Genomic DNA, 16,081 nt, shown 5'->3' on the forward strand with positions numbered 1-16,081 from the left:
TTGGAGGAGGAGGCCTGCCTGGGCCCCTTCCCGTCTCTGGTGGGCTTCCGGCCCTGATCCGGGGCTCTGCAGACGAATCTCGTCTGCAGCAGGTGTGCCTGGAAGGCTGTGCCTCACGACTCTCCTGGGAGCTCCTGCTACTACCAGTTTTCCTTTTCATCACTCACAGGCAGCCGTTCCCGGAAAATCCTGGCTTAAGTCCAGCCTTGCTAATGAATACAAAAGCCGGCCTGGCCCTTGTGTGATGTTCTTTCCCCCTTGAGAGAACCCAGGTATTAAGGTGAATGAGAGCCGAATTTTCCTCAGCCAGTGGCCTGCTGGGAAGGTGATGGCTGCTTCCAGAATTGATCTGATCTGACCGGGTAGAGCTCCAGGCAGGGCTGGGGCAGGGCGGGAGCCGTGGCGGTGACTGACGGGTGTTAGGTAGACTTGAATTGGTACCTGCTTTGCTGGTTGATAGCTGGGTGACCTTGGGCAAATCATGTTCTCTCCCTCGACCTCATTTTTCTCTTCTGTGAAATGGGGCCACCCGGTTTTGCCTACTCTGAGTCTCATGAGGACCCGGGGATGATAGGAAGGCATAAGGAGGTATTTTGTCAACCACTGAGTCTCATGAGACCACAAGTAGAGTTTGTGGGTGTTACTGGTAAGCAGTTTGGAACCCACAGTGGGCCTTGTTGACCCCCCCGCTGGGAGACCTGACATGCTGGCAGTAGGCTTGGGGGATGTCGGGACAGGGTCCCGCAAGGAAAATGCAGTGTTTGTTAGGACATGGATGAAACGAGCTGGTATCTTTTGTGGAGCTGGTTCTCTATCTCCTTGTCCTGTGAAGAGGAAAAAAAATGTTGTTGGGTCTCGGGTGGGGCCTAGAGGCACAGAGGGCAGAGAGAAGCCATTGTATCTAGAGGGTGGGGACTCTGTGCACGGGAAGAAAGGGCGCCTTTCCTTGGTTCACATGCTGTTTCCGACGCGTCCTCCACAGTCGGTCTGGGCCATCGTCCCAGGCTCCCTAGAGTGGGGAGAGCCACCCACCTTCCCTTTCTAGGGACACTGGTTGGTCGGTCCTGGGAAGGAAGTTCAAACCAGTGAAGGTTCCCAAAGGCCTGGTGGGAAGGTCGCTCTCGAGTGACACGGGCCAGGCCAAGGCTGGCATGACCGGATCCCATCTGGAAGTTTCTGTTCCTGGCCCGGTGGGCACGTAGACAGCGGCTCTGCCACCGTCCTCTGCCTCGCGGCAGGTTTGACAGCCCAAGCCACTGCCCGGCCTTCACTGCACCTCTGGGTTCCCTTCCAGGGCGAGTTGGAACGGCAGCTGCTGCAGGCCAACCCCATCCTGGAGGCCTTCGGGAATGCCAAGACTGTGAAAAATGACAACTCCTCACGATTTGTGAGTAGCGGCCAGCCGCACCCAGCTTGTGGGGCCGGGGCTCCCACCCACAGCTTCGGCGCACGTCGCCTTCCCGGCCTGTCGCGTGGAGTAGGCTGGGTCTCGCTCCAGTCTCTGTGGCTCTGCCTACGTGGCTTCTTCAACCCGGGTGGCAAAAAGGAGGGGAACAGAGTGGGGAGTTACCTGCCAGTCCCGCCGATTGTCCCTTTGTAGCCCATGGCCAGTTAGAAGCCGGGGCCAGCTCAAGGAGTGGGGAACACTTGTGCGCCTCAGCGGAGGGGTGTGGGCACCTCTTGACCCTGTCCTGGCCTAGGCTCCAAGCAGCGTGGCCCTCTGAGTCCTGAGTATCCAGGCAGTGTGGGCACAGGGCCCCTGGTCTCCCAAGTGGGCAGTCTCTTGCTTTTGTCCCTCAGGCTGGTTGAGGAGGCCTCTGATGGCTTCATCTATCTTTCCTTTAGGGCAAATTCATTCGCATCAACTTTGATGTCAATGGCTACATCGTTGGAGCCAACATTGAGACTTGTATCCTTGGTTAATTGCAGCCGGGGTGTCTGGTCTGGCGGGGAGGGACGAGACCTTGGTGGAGAAGCAGCCTGATTCCGGCAGCTGCCCCCCTCACCGGCCTCTTGGGACACCTCACCCCTTGCGTTGGGAGGAATACCAGGAGCAGCTCATTGAACACCGGACCCTGAACTCAGGTTCTTCTTTAGTAGCAGGACAAAGCTGTGCCTCGGAAGGGATGGGACGATGAAGACCCTCCAGTGTGGTTCCCGGAGGGGCGGGGTTTGAGTAGGTGCTACTTTATTTCTCCCCGGTGTAGGCATTATAGCTTTGCTGGTGAGAATATCCTGCTCTCCATCCCCTTGTTAGAGGGCGCTCTTTAAAGACAGGGCTCCTGAGTGTGGGAGCTGCTGTTTGCCAGGCTCTACGCCCAGAAGGAGAGAGCCAAGACAGTTTGCTTTTGTTTTATTTTGCCATTTGCTGTCTGGTGAGGTTCAGTTGCTTTTGACAGGGGTCGGGAAAGTAGGGAGTTGCCTTTCCTCCTGTGTGCACGGTTCCTTAACATTTGCGAAGATCTTTTGGAGAAATCTCGTGCCATCCGCCAAGCCAAGGAGGAGCGGACCTTCCACATCTTTTACTACCTGCTGTCCGGGGCTGGGGAGCACCTGAAGAGTGAGTAGTGGGCCCAGCAGCCTGGCCTATGGTCTGCCGGCCCCAGTCGGGCCACACATTGCAGTTGGGGAATGCAAACGCCCCCCGTCCGAGGCCTTGGCGTTTTCTTCTGACCATGCCAGAGAAAAGCCGGGGCGGTCGAGTCTGCCTCTGAGAGTCAGGGGGCCCTGATGCTCTCAGAGGCTATGTGCAGGGGAGTCTCAGCGATCCGAGGGGAGAGCATTTTTGGCTACTCTGCCGTTCTGGGCTTTTCTCGGGCCTTTAGGGGTGCTTCCCATTCTCCCAGACCTTGGAGGTCAGACTGCTGCCTAGAGCGCTGGTTACAGCCCCTCACTGACCCGCCTTGCCCTCCACCCCTTTCAGCTGATCTCCTGTTGGAGCCGTACAACAAATACCGCTTCCTATCCAATGGGCACGTCACCATCCCAGGGCAGCAGGACAAGGACATGTTCCAGGAGACCATGGAGGCCATGAGGATTATGGGCATCCCAGAAGAGGAACAAATGGGTACAGAGCTGGCCCTCCTGTGGCTGAAGGAGGGGAGGCGGGGGGCTGGTCATCATGCCCTGGGAGGCAGCTGAGGCCTGGGGAGAGCTTCCCGTTGGCTCTGACTTTGGGGGAGGCCTGTAGAGGCCAGGAGGAAGGCCTCCAGCATGTGGGAAATGGTGCCTCAGTCAGGGTTATTCGCTCCCAGCAGTACCACGGGCATTTATGCCCGGGAGAATAAGGCCAGGCGCTTACCTGCTCAGGGCTTGGGTCTTCTGCTCCATTCCTGCTTTGTCTCGGTGGAGTATGGAAAGGGGCCGGGGCTGGGGTCTTTGCATTGGTGAAAGGCGGGACATGCCCGTGTCTTCCTGTTGCCCCAGAAGGAGGGTAGAGAGGCCTTGTGGCTTTATTTCTGAAAGATTAGGGGAGAGGGAGAGTACGCCCTGTTCTCTAGCGTGAGGGTTGGAACCACTTTGGCTCAGCCATAGACAGTATGTCAGTGGAGGGCACAGTTTTGTCTGATAGAACTTCATTTATAAAAATAGGCAGTGGGCCCTGAGGCCAGAGGCGTGTTCTTGGTCCAGATTTAGAAGTTTTGGGAGTTTTAACAGAGCTCGAGTCCAAGTAGAGGGCTGGCTGCCCAAGCCGAGGCCTGCCAGAGGCCCTAGTGATGGGCTATCCATGGCTTGTCCTGTTCAAGGGCCCCTGAGGGAGTGACTGCCCCTACCCAGGGGCTTATTCCAATCCCCGCCTGGTTCTGAGCTGTCTTCGATTGCCCCCCAAAGGCTTGTTGCGAGTCATCTCGGGCGTTCTTCAGCTCGGCAACATTGTCTTCAAGAAGGAGCGTAACACCGACCAGGCGTCCATGCCCGACAACACAGGTAATGCTCGTGGTCCTGTCACCTGGAACACGGGGCCCGCGGTCTGGGTTTGGATTTGCTCAGGAGAAGAAGTCTTGTAGGAATTCTAGCCAAACCTTTCTTTTTCATTTTATGTGTATTCGTGGCTGGCTATTGCTCTGTATTTTTTTTTTTTTTACAGATTTTATTTATTTGACAGAGAGACTGTGTGCACAAGTGGGGGGAGGGGCAGAGGCCGAGGGAGGAGCAGACACCCCACTGAGCAGGGAGCCTGACTCAGGGCTCCATCCCAGGACCCCGGGATCATGACCTGGGCCGAAGGCAGACGCTTAACCGACCAAGTCACCCAGGCATCCCATGCTCTGTATTTTTTTTTTATAAAATAGACACAAATGTGACCCTGGTGTGTCTTCAGGGAGTAAGCCTCAGAAGGAATTAGGAAAGCCCTTGATCATGCCGACCAGCGTTTCCCTCCGTTGTTCTAGAGGCCAAACCAGTTGTCCCAGTTAGTAAAACCTTGATTTCTGCTGATGCTCCATCTCATGCGTGCCTTCCCCGTGAACACGTTAGGACCATGGACTGCTGCCATCCTCACATTTGCTGCTCGGCCACTGCCATTCCCTGAGTCACTGCAAATGACCCCATTTAAGCTGTCAGCCTTAATGGGCCCTTGTTGGGGCTTTTGAAAAAACGTAACACACGCGTGTTGGGATTGTAAAAGATGTTCCCATGGGACGTGTGCTCTTGCACCCCCAGCGCCTCCCTGACACTTCCTCACTCACCGTGTGGCCAGGGATGTGCAGAGGAACCGGCCCCGGGCCCCCAGTGAGGAGGTGCCACGGCCACGGGGTCTGAGGGGAGAGCTGGGCACTCTGCGCCCTGCTGAAGAGGGGCCCGGAGCCAGTTGTCCTGGTAATGATCGCTCAGTTACCACCTCTCGGTTGAGCAGAGGGACTCATTCTCTCGGGTTTAATTAAAACTTCTCACCCCTCCCTTCCTCACTCTTTGAAAAATCGCAGCTGCCCAGAAAGTGTCCCACCTCTTGGGTATCAACGTGACAGATTTCACCAGAGGGATCCTCACCCCGCGCATCAAGGTGGGACGGGACTACGTCCAGAAGGCGCAGACTAAGGAACAGGTATGCCCTCTGGCCAGGGGGTCGGGCTGCCTCCTAGCAGGGTCACAGCGGCGGCCAGTTTGGGGCCCACACTGGGCCCCTGCTGTGATAGGCACCTTGCCTGGGTCCCTCATTCAGGCCTCGCAGCAGTTCGGGGAGCAAGCTGGTGTTTACCCCCAGTGAGAACGTGAGAAAACGGGCCCCAGGGAGTCAGGAGGCTGCCCGAGGCCAGTGGCTTGGGAAGGGCTGTGGTTACGTCGTGCCCCTTTGCATCGAGTTGACACTGAGACTGATGGGTCGGCAAGTGTGGATGCATGTTCTGCTCGGGTGTAGAGTGAAGTGAGAACTCGCTGTTTCTCTAGCACAACTTATTCAGGTGCCAGGACGGCGGCATCCACCGCCCTTGAAGGCTGTGCCAAGCGGTTGTCTCTCCACCACCTGCTGTCTCATTGCGCGTGGTGAGAGACAACCCTCGGCTGCGCCGCACCGGTGGGCCTGCCTCCCCCAGGAGCTGGGGTCCCCTCCCCAGCCAGGCCTCTCTGTTGCCACTGGTGGTGGGCGTTTTTAAGGTGCTGTGCTCCCACCTCTCAAAAATACTTTGGAGTCCACATTGATGAGTCTTTTTGCCTAGGGCTGCCGTCCATGTACCCCACGCTGGCGGCTGTGGGCCCGCGGGCGATGCTCCGCACAGAGCCGTCCCACCACAGCTGAGAATGCTGTTTTCAAAAGACGGCGTGCATAATTATTACCAGCTGTTCATTTCCCTAATAATTAAAGAGCCTTTATTTTTCCATATGAAGCTACTATATGAATACTTCAGATTCAGAAAATACAGAAAAATCTAGAAAAAGAAAAGAAAATTGTCACAGTCCTAACCAGTGACAGGTGTTGGGCAGCTCTTTATTTCCTGCAAGGTTTTTTCTTTCTTTTAATTTTTATTTTATTTGTTTATTTTAAGTAGGCTCCATGCCCAGCATGGAGCCCAACGCCAGGGCTTGAACTCACGACCCTGAGATCAAGACCTGAGCTGAGATCAAGAGTTGGACGCTTAACTGACTGAGCCACCCAGGCGCCCCGTGCTTTTTCTTTCTAAAACTTAGTTGTCACCCTGGCTTTTTTATTGTGGAACTGTTCCAGCGTTTGCAAAACAGGATAGTGTAATGAGCCCCATGTGCCTTTGTACAGGCAGCTTTAAGAGTTACTGACTCCCGGCCAGTCTTGGCTCATCATTAATCTTATTTTCCCACCTCCCACATGACGTTATTTGAGGGAAACCTCATACACCTTACCATTTCTTCTGTAGATACCTCAGCATGTCCCTATTTATCCTAAAAAGGTTTTTGCAAATGTCTAAGTGCTTAATGCAGTGCCTGTTTTGTTGGGCATCTAAGTTGTTTCAGTTTTGGGTCATTATAAATAACATTGCAGTGACCATATTTGTGCGTGAAGGTTTTTTTTCTATCCTCAGGGCTGTCCCTCTGGGGGAAGGCCCCGCAGGTGGAGTGACTGGAGCAAAGGGATACAAGGTTTAAAGGCTCCTTGTGCCTGACATTCTGTCCCCCTGGGTGTGTCCCCTCCCTCCCCCCACCCCAGGCTGACTTTGCCATCGAGGCCTTGGCCAAGGCCACCTACGAGCGCATGTTCCGCTGGCTGGTGCTGCGCATCAACAAGGCTCTGGACAAGACCAAGAGGCAGGGCGCCTCTTTCATTGGCATCCTGGACATCGCCGGCTTCGAGATCTTTGATGTGAGCTCCTCTCTCGTGCTCCCTTGGCCACCTTCTCCCTGAGCGTGGAGTCTTCTTTCCTCTGGCCCCACGGCAGTCCGAGTGGGCCAGCTCGTCCCTCGCGTGGAGACAGGACCCCTCAGTTGGGCATATCTGAAGCTCCAACAGGCACACCTGTTCCCAAGTGGCCGTGCTAGAGAGAACGGGACCTTCTAGCGGGTGTCCTGGGAGCCTTCACGGGCAGGTGCTTTCTGAGATTTACTCTTTCAGTGACTATTTATTGAGCGTTGGGACAGGACACTGTCTCTGCCCATGAAGACTGAGGTCTGGCTGGGAAAAATGATACTTGCAGTAGATCAGAGGTTCTTAACCTGGGGTCCATGGCAGGTTCCAGAGAGACCATGAACTCGGTGGGGGGCCGGGGGCGGGGGAGTACCTCTAGTTTTCACTAACGTCTCATTGACGTGATGTATTTCTTTTGAATTGTGAATTAAGCAAGATACACAAGCCACAGTTGCCCTGGCGGTGCTCGGGGCCTGTCTCCAGTGGCAGTCAGACGCTTTCCCACCACAGTAGTGGTGGAGATGTGATGTCCTTCATGCTCAAACCCCTGGAAGTTAGGAAGCCCACAGCTTGTGCTTATTAATGAGGAAGCACCATGTATTGGTATGGCACAGTATTTTGATAATTATATTTCAACATAACATCTATTTTATTCATTTTCAAATTTTGTTCCCAGAGAGGCTCTACCAAACTTCTAGAAAGGTCCATGGGCCCCAGGCAGTGAGGAACCCCTGCTCTGGGTTTGATAAGGGAAGGCGCCTGCCCGTCTGGGCTCCCCGGGGGCCAGCACTGAGCTGCCCAAGGAGGTCCATCCTAAATACCCGTCCCACTTCTCCCCGAGGGGCGCGGCTTCCTGGCGGGAGGGCGGGCACCCCTCTGACGTAGCCCTCTCTCCCTGCAGCTGAACTCCTTCGAGCAGCTCTGCATCAACTACACCAATGAGAAGCTGCAGCAGCTCTTCAACCACACCATGTTCATCCTGGAGCAGGAGGAGTACCAGCGCGAGGGCATCGAGTGGAACTTCATCGACTTCGGCCTCGATCTGCAGCCCTGCATCGACCTCATTGAGAAGCCAGTAAGAGCCAGACCTGCTCAGACCTCAGACCTGGCTTGTCAATCGTCCCCTCGGGGGGAGTGGGGGGCGCCTTGCCTCCCACTCCACATTAACTTGGAGTGTGGGGGATTGTGTCTGGTTCCTCTCCCTGTCGATGCCACCTGCAGGAATAGGCCCTCGGGCTCAGATCTGGGGCCTGGGGGCCTTGCCCAGCTGCCAGCCAGGTGGGGCTGTGGCTGGTGCCCAAGTATCCCGTCTTCAGTCCCGGAAGACCACCCAGCGTTTATCTGAGGGGTGGGCTCAACAAGCCTTTCTTTGTCTTAAAGAAACGGGCTTGCTGGTAGGTCATAGCATCCTGTCCCAGGTGCTTTTGCTGCAGCGTGGCGTTGGGCAGACCCAGGGTGATGAGTGCTGCTCCCGGTACAGTTGCTGAGTCTGTCCCCCTTTAGGGCTAACTGGGCACCAGCGCTTCCGTCCCACAGCATTGGCTGTTGGTGGGAGGCGGGAGCCAGCGAGCCTTCCCTCTTTCCTTCACTTTGTAGTGAAAGCTCTTGCAGGGGCGGTTGGGGTCACCTGCTTGTGTTTTAGGTTGGACAGGATGTGCTCCTTCATGGAGCCTGAGCTGCTTTCTTGCTCTGGGTTATCTCTCAGTTGAGTTACAGCACTGTACTCGTATCTCTCCAGAGTCCTGAGCTGCTGAAAACGGGTACAACCAGAGTTACACTGAAATGCCAGTTAGCTGGAAGATCTAGGGGGCAGTTTGTGCATTTGGAAGTGTTAGTTAAGGTTGGGGGCAGGGGTTGAAATGATTCATGATCCTAACGTGAAGCAGTTTACTTTTGTGATGAGTTTTGCTTAAGTCAGGTGTGTTTGCCAATGAGCAAGATCCTGTCTGGCTTTGAGGCTCGTCAGCCAGGCTCCACAGCGTTTCAGTCTCTTATCAATTCACTGTGCTGCTGGGGCTCTGGGGGCTTCCCTGGAGGACTTGCTCGAAGTCTCACATCTCACCACACTGTGGTGCAGACACGGCGTGGGGGGCAGTGTCTCAGAGTGGCTCCAGGGGGGCAGGTGCCTGTTGAGGACAGCCCCCGGGCGTGCGGGTCATGGCACACATCCGTCAAACCTACCAGATGATTTCCAGGGCACTAAGCTGGAGAAACTCTGTGATGGATCATCTGGTAAAGTGTGTCAGCCACAGCCTAGACCTCAGACGTTTCTTCTTAAATTAGAACTTTATTATTATTTTTTAAAATGGGCTCCATGCCCAATGTGGGGCTCGAACTCATGACCCTGAGGTCAAGAATCACCTGCCGTACCCACTGAGCCAGCCAGGCACCCCTAGACTAGAATTCCTGAGTTGAGTTCTGCTAATGCTTCTTTTTACCCTCCCTGTGGGGGCGAGTGCCGCCTGTCCTCTGCTGAGATTCTGGGGATTCTGAATCCTAACCTCTGGCTTCTGGTGAGGGCAGGGATGGGGTGGGTCCCTGGGTCGTGCTCACCTTTGTGATGCTGTGTTTTTCCCAGGCAGGGCCCCCTGGCATCCTGGCCCTGCTGGATGAGGAATGCTGGTTCCCCAAAGCCACCGACAAGAGCTTCGTGGAGAAGGTGGTACAGGAACAGGGCACCCACCCCAAGTTCCAGAAGCCCAAGCAGCTGAAGGACAAAGCTGATTTCTGCATCATCCACTATGCAGGCAAGGTGAGGCGAGCACACGCACGGCTGGACCTCATCGGGGGAGGTGGAGATGATTCTGTCTAGGCCGAGGAGCTGGGCAGCCCTGCGGGCGGGGTGGGGGACAGTGCCAGTCCAGCGGGGTGCCCCGTGGCAGGAATCAGCGTTCACACGGCGCTCCCACCTCACGGAGCCCCGTCCTGTGTGTCATTGTACGAGGAGCTTACAGCAGTCCTGTTCGGTGCTTGGGCTGGTACTCGGGTCTTGTCATTAGCTGCATTTTCCGGGCGCAGAAGGGAGATTTGTGCTAAAGGGAGCCGCTGGAGTTTGAATTAGAACCCTGCCACTCGTCAGTGGTGTGCCTTTGGGCCAGTTAACCTCTCTGAGCCTTGGTCACCTCCTCTGGAAAATCAGTAAGCACCGCTGTGCAGCGTTACGTGTATTCAGTGAGCTGGGGCAGCCCGGTGCTCGGCGCAGGTCAGTGCTCTGGGCAGGGCCGCTTGGCCTCCGCACACCTGATGTCGCAGCTGCACCGTCCGCAGTGTCCCGGACTGTCGTGTGCATCCAGGAACGCTTAGCAGCACTCCTGGCTTCTACCCACCAGAGGTCAGTAGCACTCTCCGTAGATGTGACAGAAAGGTCTCTGGACGTCGCCAAACATGGGATGGGGGCACAGTGGCCTGGCTGAGAGCCACCGTTGTGGGTGACAGCTTCGTTAGGGCCAAGGATGCCCAGCGACAAAATGGCAAAACTGCTGTCATCCCGAACTGGGGAGGGGTGTCCCGAGTCCACAGAGATCTGTGCTTAGAATAAAGCTGGTTTCAGCAGGTTCTGTGTTCCTTGCTCGAAGCTCCTAACAGTTGCAGCCAGAACATGGGATGAGTCGGGCCAGGCGAGCCTTGAGCTCTCACGGCTCTGGAGCCGCACCTGGTCCTCACCGGGGTCCTCGCCCGCTGCTCCTGCAGATGCTGAAGCATACACACAGCTCTTGAGTTTAAAAACACCCACTAAAAAAACCAAAAAACAAACAAACAAACAAACCCAAAACCCCAAACCAACCAGTCCTGTTCCTATAGTTAGCTAAGGTAATGTCCCTGAGCCTACATTTCCACTTCTGTCTTTGTTAGAAATGCACGCACGGGCAGAACTGCTCACAGGGCTCTTACTGCAGTATTATTTATAATACAAAACACCAGTCACACCGCACAGCCCATCGGCGCGAGCCTGAACCGTGAAACTGGCCGCGTGCATCCACGCCTGGGCTGCAGGGCAGCAGCCGAAGGGACAGGCGTGCTGGCTGTACGCAGGCGGCCAGATGGCCAGGACGCGGTCTCGGGGGCTTCGTTGCCTCCCTGGAGGTAGCAGGAAGCCTGCATCACACACCTCATCGTCGACGGCAGCGCACCTGTGGGAGAAGCTCCAGACGGGGCCGTAGAGGAGCCCCGGCCTCAGGACAGTGGTCACGTGTGCGCCGTGCTGTGGGTTAGCCAGAGGGAGGCCGAGGCGGCCTGCACTCGGTATCGTTCTGGGGTCTTTGCAGTGAAAGTACAATGGATTACTCATTAAGAACGTGTTTCAGAAAATAAGAGTGATAAGCTCAGGGAAAACTCGGGCATCCTGAAAAGATAAAGCAAAAATCCTTGCCCTGTTAATTAAAAGGAATATTGTAACATTTTGGTTTTGTCCTGCCAGGATTCTTCTTCCTTATGAATATATTACCTAAAAAAAAAAACCAAAAACAAACAAAAAAATAAAAACAGGATATTCTGTTATATTGCCACAACCTAAATTTCTCAGCGGTCCCCCATTGTTGGATATTTGTGTTGATATCCCTGTTCCGCATCCCACCTCCGAGAATGTCCTGCTAATGCCCTGCTGCCCTCCTCACTCATTTCTTTCTGGGGGAAGGAAATACCAGGTCAAGGGGTGTTGGCATTTTTAACTTTTCCGCCCTTGGGGCCGGCCGGTTTTCGGAGTGCTTGTGTCCCCAGAGCAGCCTGTGACTCGGGCCCCCGACTCTCGCAGGTGGATTACAAGGCCGATGAGTGGCTGATGAAGAACATGGACCCCCTGAACGACAACATCGCCACACTTCTGCACCAGTCCTCCGACAAGTTCGTCTCAGAGCTGTGGAAGGATGGTACGCCCTTTGCCCCCCACCCTTGCCTCCCTGTGGCCGTGGCCGGCCTCTTCTTGCCTTCCTTCACCGCGGTCCCAGGACGAGGGCCGGACCTCCACCCGTGGGAAGGCCACGGCGGCCCAGCGCCTCCTCACGCGGGTGTCCCTTCCTGCGGTTCCACCTCTCCATGGCAGGCCGGTGGCCCTGGAGTTCTTTTTCCTTGCTTCTGTCGGTTCCTCCTTTGCCTCTGCCTGGTTTTGCTTTAACCTCTCTGTTGCAGAGATGCAGAGCACTCAGAGAGCCTATTTCTATCAACGCTTTCCCATTCTCCACCTAGAACCAGGTGACTGGCCACCCGGAGTGCTGACCCTTGTGTGTGGTGCATCCAGGGCTGTGTGGGGCACGCTTCTGCTGAGTGTTCCTACCCCTTGGCTCTTCCTGCCTGACTGTCCCTTTCCTTGGTCTGCCCCTGGCTTGTGGGTAGGCTGTCAATCTAGATCTTGGGCGGGGGGGAACCAGCATAAAAATTCATATTCTCAGAGTTCCACCCCCTGAAGGCGGCACCATCTTGCTGCCTGAATGGCTGCGGGCATCTTAGCATGAGTTTTAGGAGTCCTGTGCCCTGCTGTGTGTATGTGCACCCGAAAGCTAAAAGAGCCTGTGTGCTTTCGTTTGGCGCTCTCAGCGAGGGCCTGCTCCTTCTGGGCCAGGCCTCCAGGGGGTAGGACGTGCTCACCTGAAATAGCCGGTTATCGTGGGGCACATTCACCCTTCCTCTGAGCAACCTGAGTGGCCTTCACAAGCCACCCACTCCCAGGAAGCCTTCCGTAGCCAGTGAAATGGGCCCTGGGTGTGTGAGGTCAAAAATGCCTCCCATTTTAATTGACCGGTTCAGCGAGTCTGTCCTCACACCCGCCCCCTGTCTTGAGCACCTGTTGTTTTTGCTGTCTTCAGATGAATCCTAGAGATCTGGCCACAGAGGAATAGGAAACAGACTTTTTGTCACAGAGTCCTTCACTTTTACGACTAGGAGCAAAAGCCTTCAAATTTAATATTGCTCTTGCTTAAAATGGACCTCCAATCACCAGCCACTTTGGTTGTTGGGTTTGCTTGTTCCTTTGCTTTCACCTCGGAGGAAGCGGTTCTTTCATTGCTCTGGGCATGTGCCACGGTGCTAAGGGCTACTTCCCCAGAGGGCGTTGGAGATGATAAAGACCTGTGAGCTAGGAGACCCAGCAAGATACAAGAGCGGGAAGGGGTCTGCAGGCTTTTTGGGACCTCTCTGCTCCTGATGCCACATGCTGCTCTAGGCCCCCGATTTATTTATGTATTTATTTTATTTTTGAAGATTTTATTTATTTGTCAGCGAGCGAGAGAGGGCACAAGCAGGGGCAGGGGCAGGCAGAGGGAGAAGCAGGCTCCCTGCTGAGTGTGGGACTCGATCCCAGGACCCTGAGATCATGACCTGAGCTGAAGGCAGACGCTTAACCAATTGAGCCACCCAGGCTCCCCTAGGTCCCCGATTTAGAGGTATCTGCACGGGAGGCCTTCAGACAGTGAAGGAATCATCCAGAGTCCTAATAACCATGGCAGGTAGCTTTACAGTTGCCATTTCTAACTTCTAGCTCTGTGCCCTTAGGTAAAGGTCAGTGTGAATTCAGGATACTGATTTTTTTTTTCTTAATGGGACTATGGAACTATAGGATTCTGTAGGTCAAGTTTTAACACCTCCTTAGAGCCACCCTAGTGAAGTAGCCAGGCTCGCTCTTCTGAGATCCTGTTGCAGCTTTATTACATCTCTTTGGGAACGAGCTTGCACAGTGGGCTGAAGATGGGTAATATGAACGTGGGGTTAGCCAGTGGACCACCCCACCCCCCTGCCCAGTGGCTTTGCAGGCTCTCCAAACCCTTTCCCGCCTCCTGTTCACAAAGTCAAGTTTGCTGAACGTTCGGAGTTGACCTTAGCCCTCTGTGTAGATTCTAAGTAGAGATGGTCTCTCTGTTCTGTAGTCTCTCCTCCTCCTGTCTGGGTGTGTCTGTCTGTCTCTCCTGTCCCTCCACCCCCCGCTAGGACCACTGGGCATTCATATGCTTTTTTGGGTGGTCTCTGCAGTGGACCGCATCATCGGCCTGGACCAGGTGGCTGGCATGTCAGAGACGGCGTTGCCCGGGGCCTTCAAGACGCGGAAGGGCATGTTCCGGACGGTGGGCCAGCTTTACAAAGAGCAGCTGGCCAAGCTGATGGCCACGCTGAGGAACACCAACCCGAACTTCGTCCGCTGCATCATCCCCAACCACGAGAAGAAGGTGCGGGTGCTGGGCCCCTGTGTGTCTCCCTGTGCAGAAGTGGTGCTTCCCCACGCCCCCATGCCCCCACGCTGAGAGCCTCGGCGAAGGCTCCCGCTCCCACTCCCACTCCCGGGGACGTTTACCCCGCTGAGTCCGGAGGGGCCTGCCCTACCTTTCTTCATCCACACCGGACACCGACGCAAGACCACCTGTGTGTATTTCTTTCTTTCTCCAGGCTGGCAAACTGGATCCCCACCTGGTGTTGGACCAGCTGCGCTGCAACGGGGTCCTGGAGGGCATCCGGATCTGCCGCCAGGGCTTCCCCAACAGGGTGGTGTTCCAGGAGTTCCGCCAGAGGTGAGCCGGGGCCGGGAGCCTGTCTCTCCTGCGGCGGGCCGCGTGAGCGAGGGAGTGTTTCCTCATCCCCGTACAGCTGGGGTCTGGCCGGCTCCTCCCGTTACTTCTCTGTATGAGAAGGGGTTTCCCCGTCTTGTTATCTTGCTGGCTGTCACCCCTTGTGACTCGGGGCCTGGCACTGTTTGCTACTGTTCGAGGATCTTGGAAGAGAAATTAAAGAGGAATCAGCCGGGGACCGGGGTGTTTGAAGAACTTTGTAGAAATGGAGGTCCCAGTGCGCTGCAGCTGCTTGCTGTGTGTACAGAGCGGGACATCGATGACACGGTGCTTTGTGCCGTTGCCGGCATGAGGCAGCCCTCTGTTTCTGGGGCCACCCCACTTGTCAGAGGCCCCTGCAGCACCTCGGGGGAAAGGCGGCAGATGCGGACACCGGGCAGGTTGCAGTTGGTGAGCCCAACCTAAAGGTTGCCCCCTAGTGACCGAAACAGTCCAGTGTGAGTTTCCATTGGCTTTCTGGAACACCTGAAGCCATTCTGGGTCATTCCGCCTAAGGAAAGAGCAGGGTGGAATTTGCTGAATGTCTTCCTTCCCTGGGAGACTCTGTGAAGGGATTCGTCCGTGTGCTGTCCTGTAGGGATGGTCCTCTCTGCCGTGCATCCCAGGGATCCGGGCGTGGGGTAGACTGACCAGGCTTCTTGTTCTTCCTCAGATACGAGATCCTCACACCCAATTCCATTCCCAAGGGCTTCATGGACGGGAAGCAGGCGTGCGTGCTCATGGTGAGTAGAGCTGCCGCCTCTGCCTCCCGCTGGGGGTGGGGGGGGCGCGCGCGCATGGCGGCGCCCGTGTGCCTGGACGCGGCCTTCTCGCTGGAACACGCCGGTCTGCCGCGCGCCCCGAGCGGCGGCCCTCGGCCCTGGGATGGTCAGGGATGGCGTGCGGGCCCGGGCCAGTGTGGACACTAGCGCTGCAGCCACGGCAGGCTCTGACGGAGGCCGGTCCCTTCCTTTGGGGCACATTCTCGCGCTTTCACACTCGTATCTCCTCGGATTGTCACGCTCAGCGTGGGTGGTAGGGGGCAGCGAAGCATGGCCCCAAGCCCCCGCAGTGCATGCTTCTGGACATTTCCTTTCAGCCCTTTGAGTAGTGAGTGCAGCAGGCTCTCTGGACTCTGCTAGAATGAATGACAGCCCCCGGTGGCTCAGTGGCCACGCTGGGGCCCGAACCCCCCGTCCTATTTCCTACTATATAGGTGTCAGATTGTTCCTTACATGTCCAGGGTGAGCGGCCCCTGCCTCCTGTTGTCTTTCCTCTGCATTCTTTCCAAAGAGGAGAGACGACGGGTTGGGGGTTGTCAGAAAGAGAAGAGGGAAGAAGGGAGTCGACACCTCCTATGTGGGAAGCCCCGCATTAGGTGATAGGGAGGTGGGGATGGGAGGGAGGAGACCACTCCCTGCTGTCCAGCGCTCACCAGCCCTGAGCCCGTGGGAGGGAGGACGTGACCGGGGAGGGTGTGTGGGCCACCCATTCGCTAGGCTGTCCGGGTTAGGGGTGGGGCAAGGAGGGAAGATGCCCATGCTGGCTCCACCTGCCTTCTTCCCGGCTCCTCCCTGGGCCTCTCCAGGATGATTGGGGTCTTTTGGGGGCCCCGGAGCTCACTCCAGTCCCACTCTTCCCATTCTAGGCTCTGCCTTTTCAGAGCTTGTTCTGAATCTTTGTCTCCCAGGAGGATAGGCGGACAGGCAGACCCTTGCCTCAGTGGGTCAACAAGAGAGCCCAT

At 56.0% G+C, this 16,081-nt stretch overlaps 1 protein-coding gene across 3 annotated transcripts in view; it reads left to right on the forward strand.

Moving 5' to 3' along the window:
- MYH9 (myosin heavy chain 9) overlaps positions 1-16,081 on the forward strand; it is a 90,669-nt gene that overhangs the window by 53,395 nt on the left and 21,193 nt on the right. For all 3 annotated transcript variants that reach the window (XM_045872604.2, XM_064590636.1, XM_064590637.1), the window contains 13 exons: positions 1,295-1,387; positions 1,846-1,909; positions 2,462-2,560; positions 2,924-3,067; positions 3,832-3,927; positions 4,926-5,044; positions 6,617-6,769; positions 7,713-7,886; positions 9,390-9,563; positions 11,562-11,676; positions 13,769-13,962; positions 14,180-14,301; positions 15,011-15,080. In XM_045872604.2, the coding sequence (XP_045728560.1) occupies positions 1,295-1,387; positions 1,846-1,909; positions 2,462-2,560; positions 2,924-3,067; positions 3,832-3,927; positions 4,926-5,044; positions 6,617-6,769; positions 7,713-7,886; positions 9,390-9,563; positions 11,562-11,676; positions 13,769-13,962; positions 14,180-14,301; positions 15,011-15,080 (1,617 nt within the window). The remainder of the gene's footprint in view (positions 1-1,294; positions 1,388-1,845; positions 1,910-2,461; positions 2,561-2,923; positions 3,068-3,831; positions 3,928-4,925; positions 5,045-6,616; positions 6,770-7,712; positions 7,887-9,389; positions 9,564-11,561; positions 11,677-13,768; positions 13,963-14,179; positions 14,302-15,010; positions 15,081-16,081) is intronic.

This window comes from Mirounga angustirostris, unplaced genomic scaffold (genome assembly GCF_029215605.1).
Source record: "Mirounga angustirostris isolate CCGP_5_RB_7025 unplaced genomic scaffold, mMirAng1.0.hap1 SCAF_5, whole genome shotgun sequence".
Taxonomy (NCBI): domain Eukaryota; kingdom Metazoa; phylum Chordata; class Mammalia; order Carnivora; family Phocidae; genus Mirounga; species Mirounga angustirostris.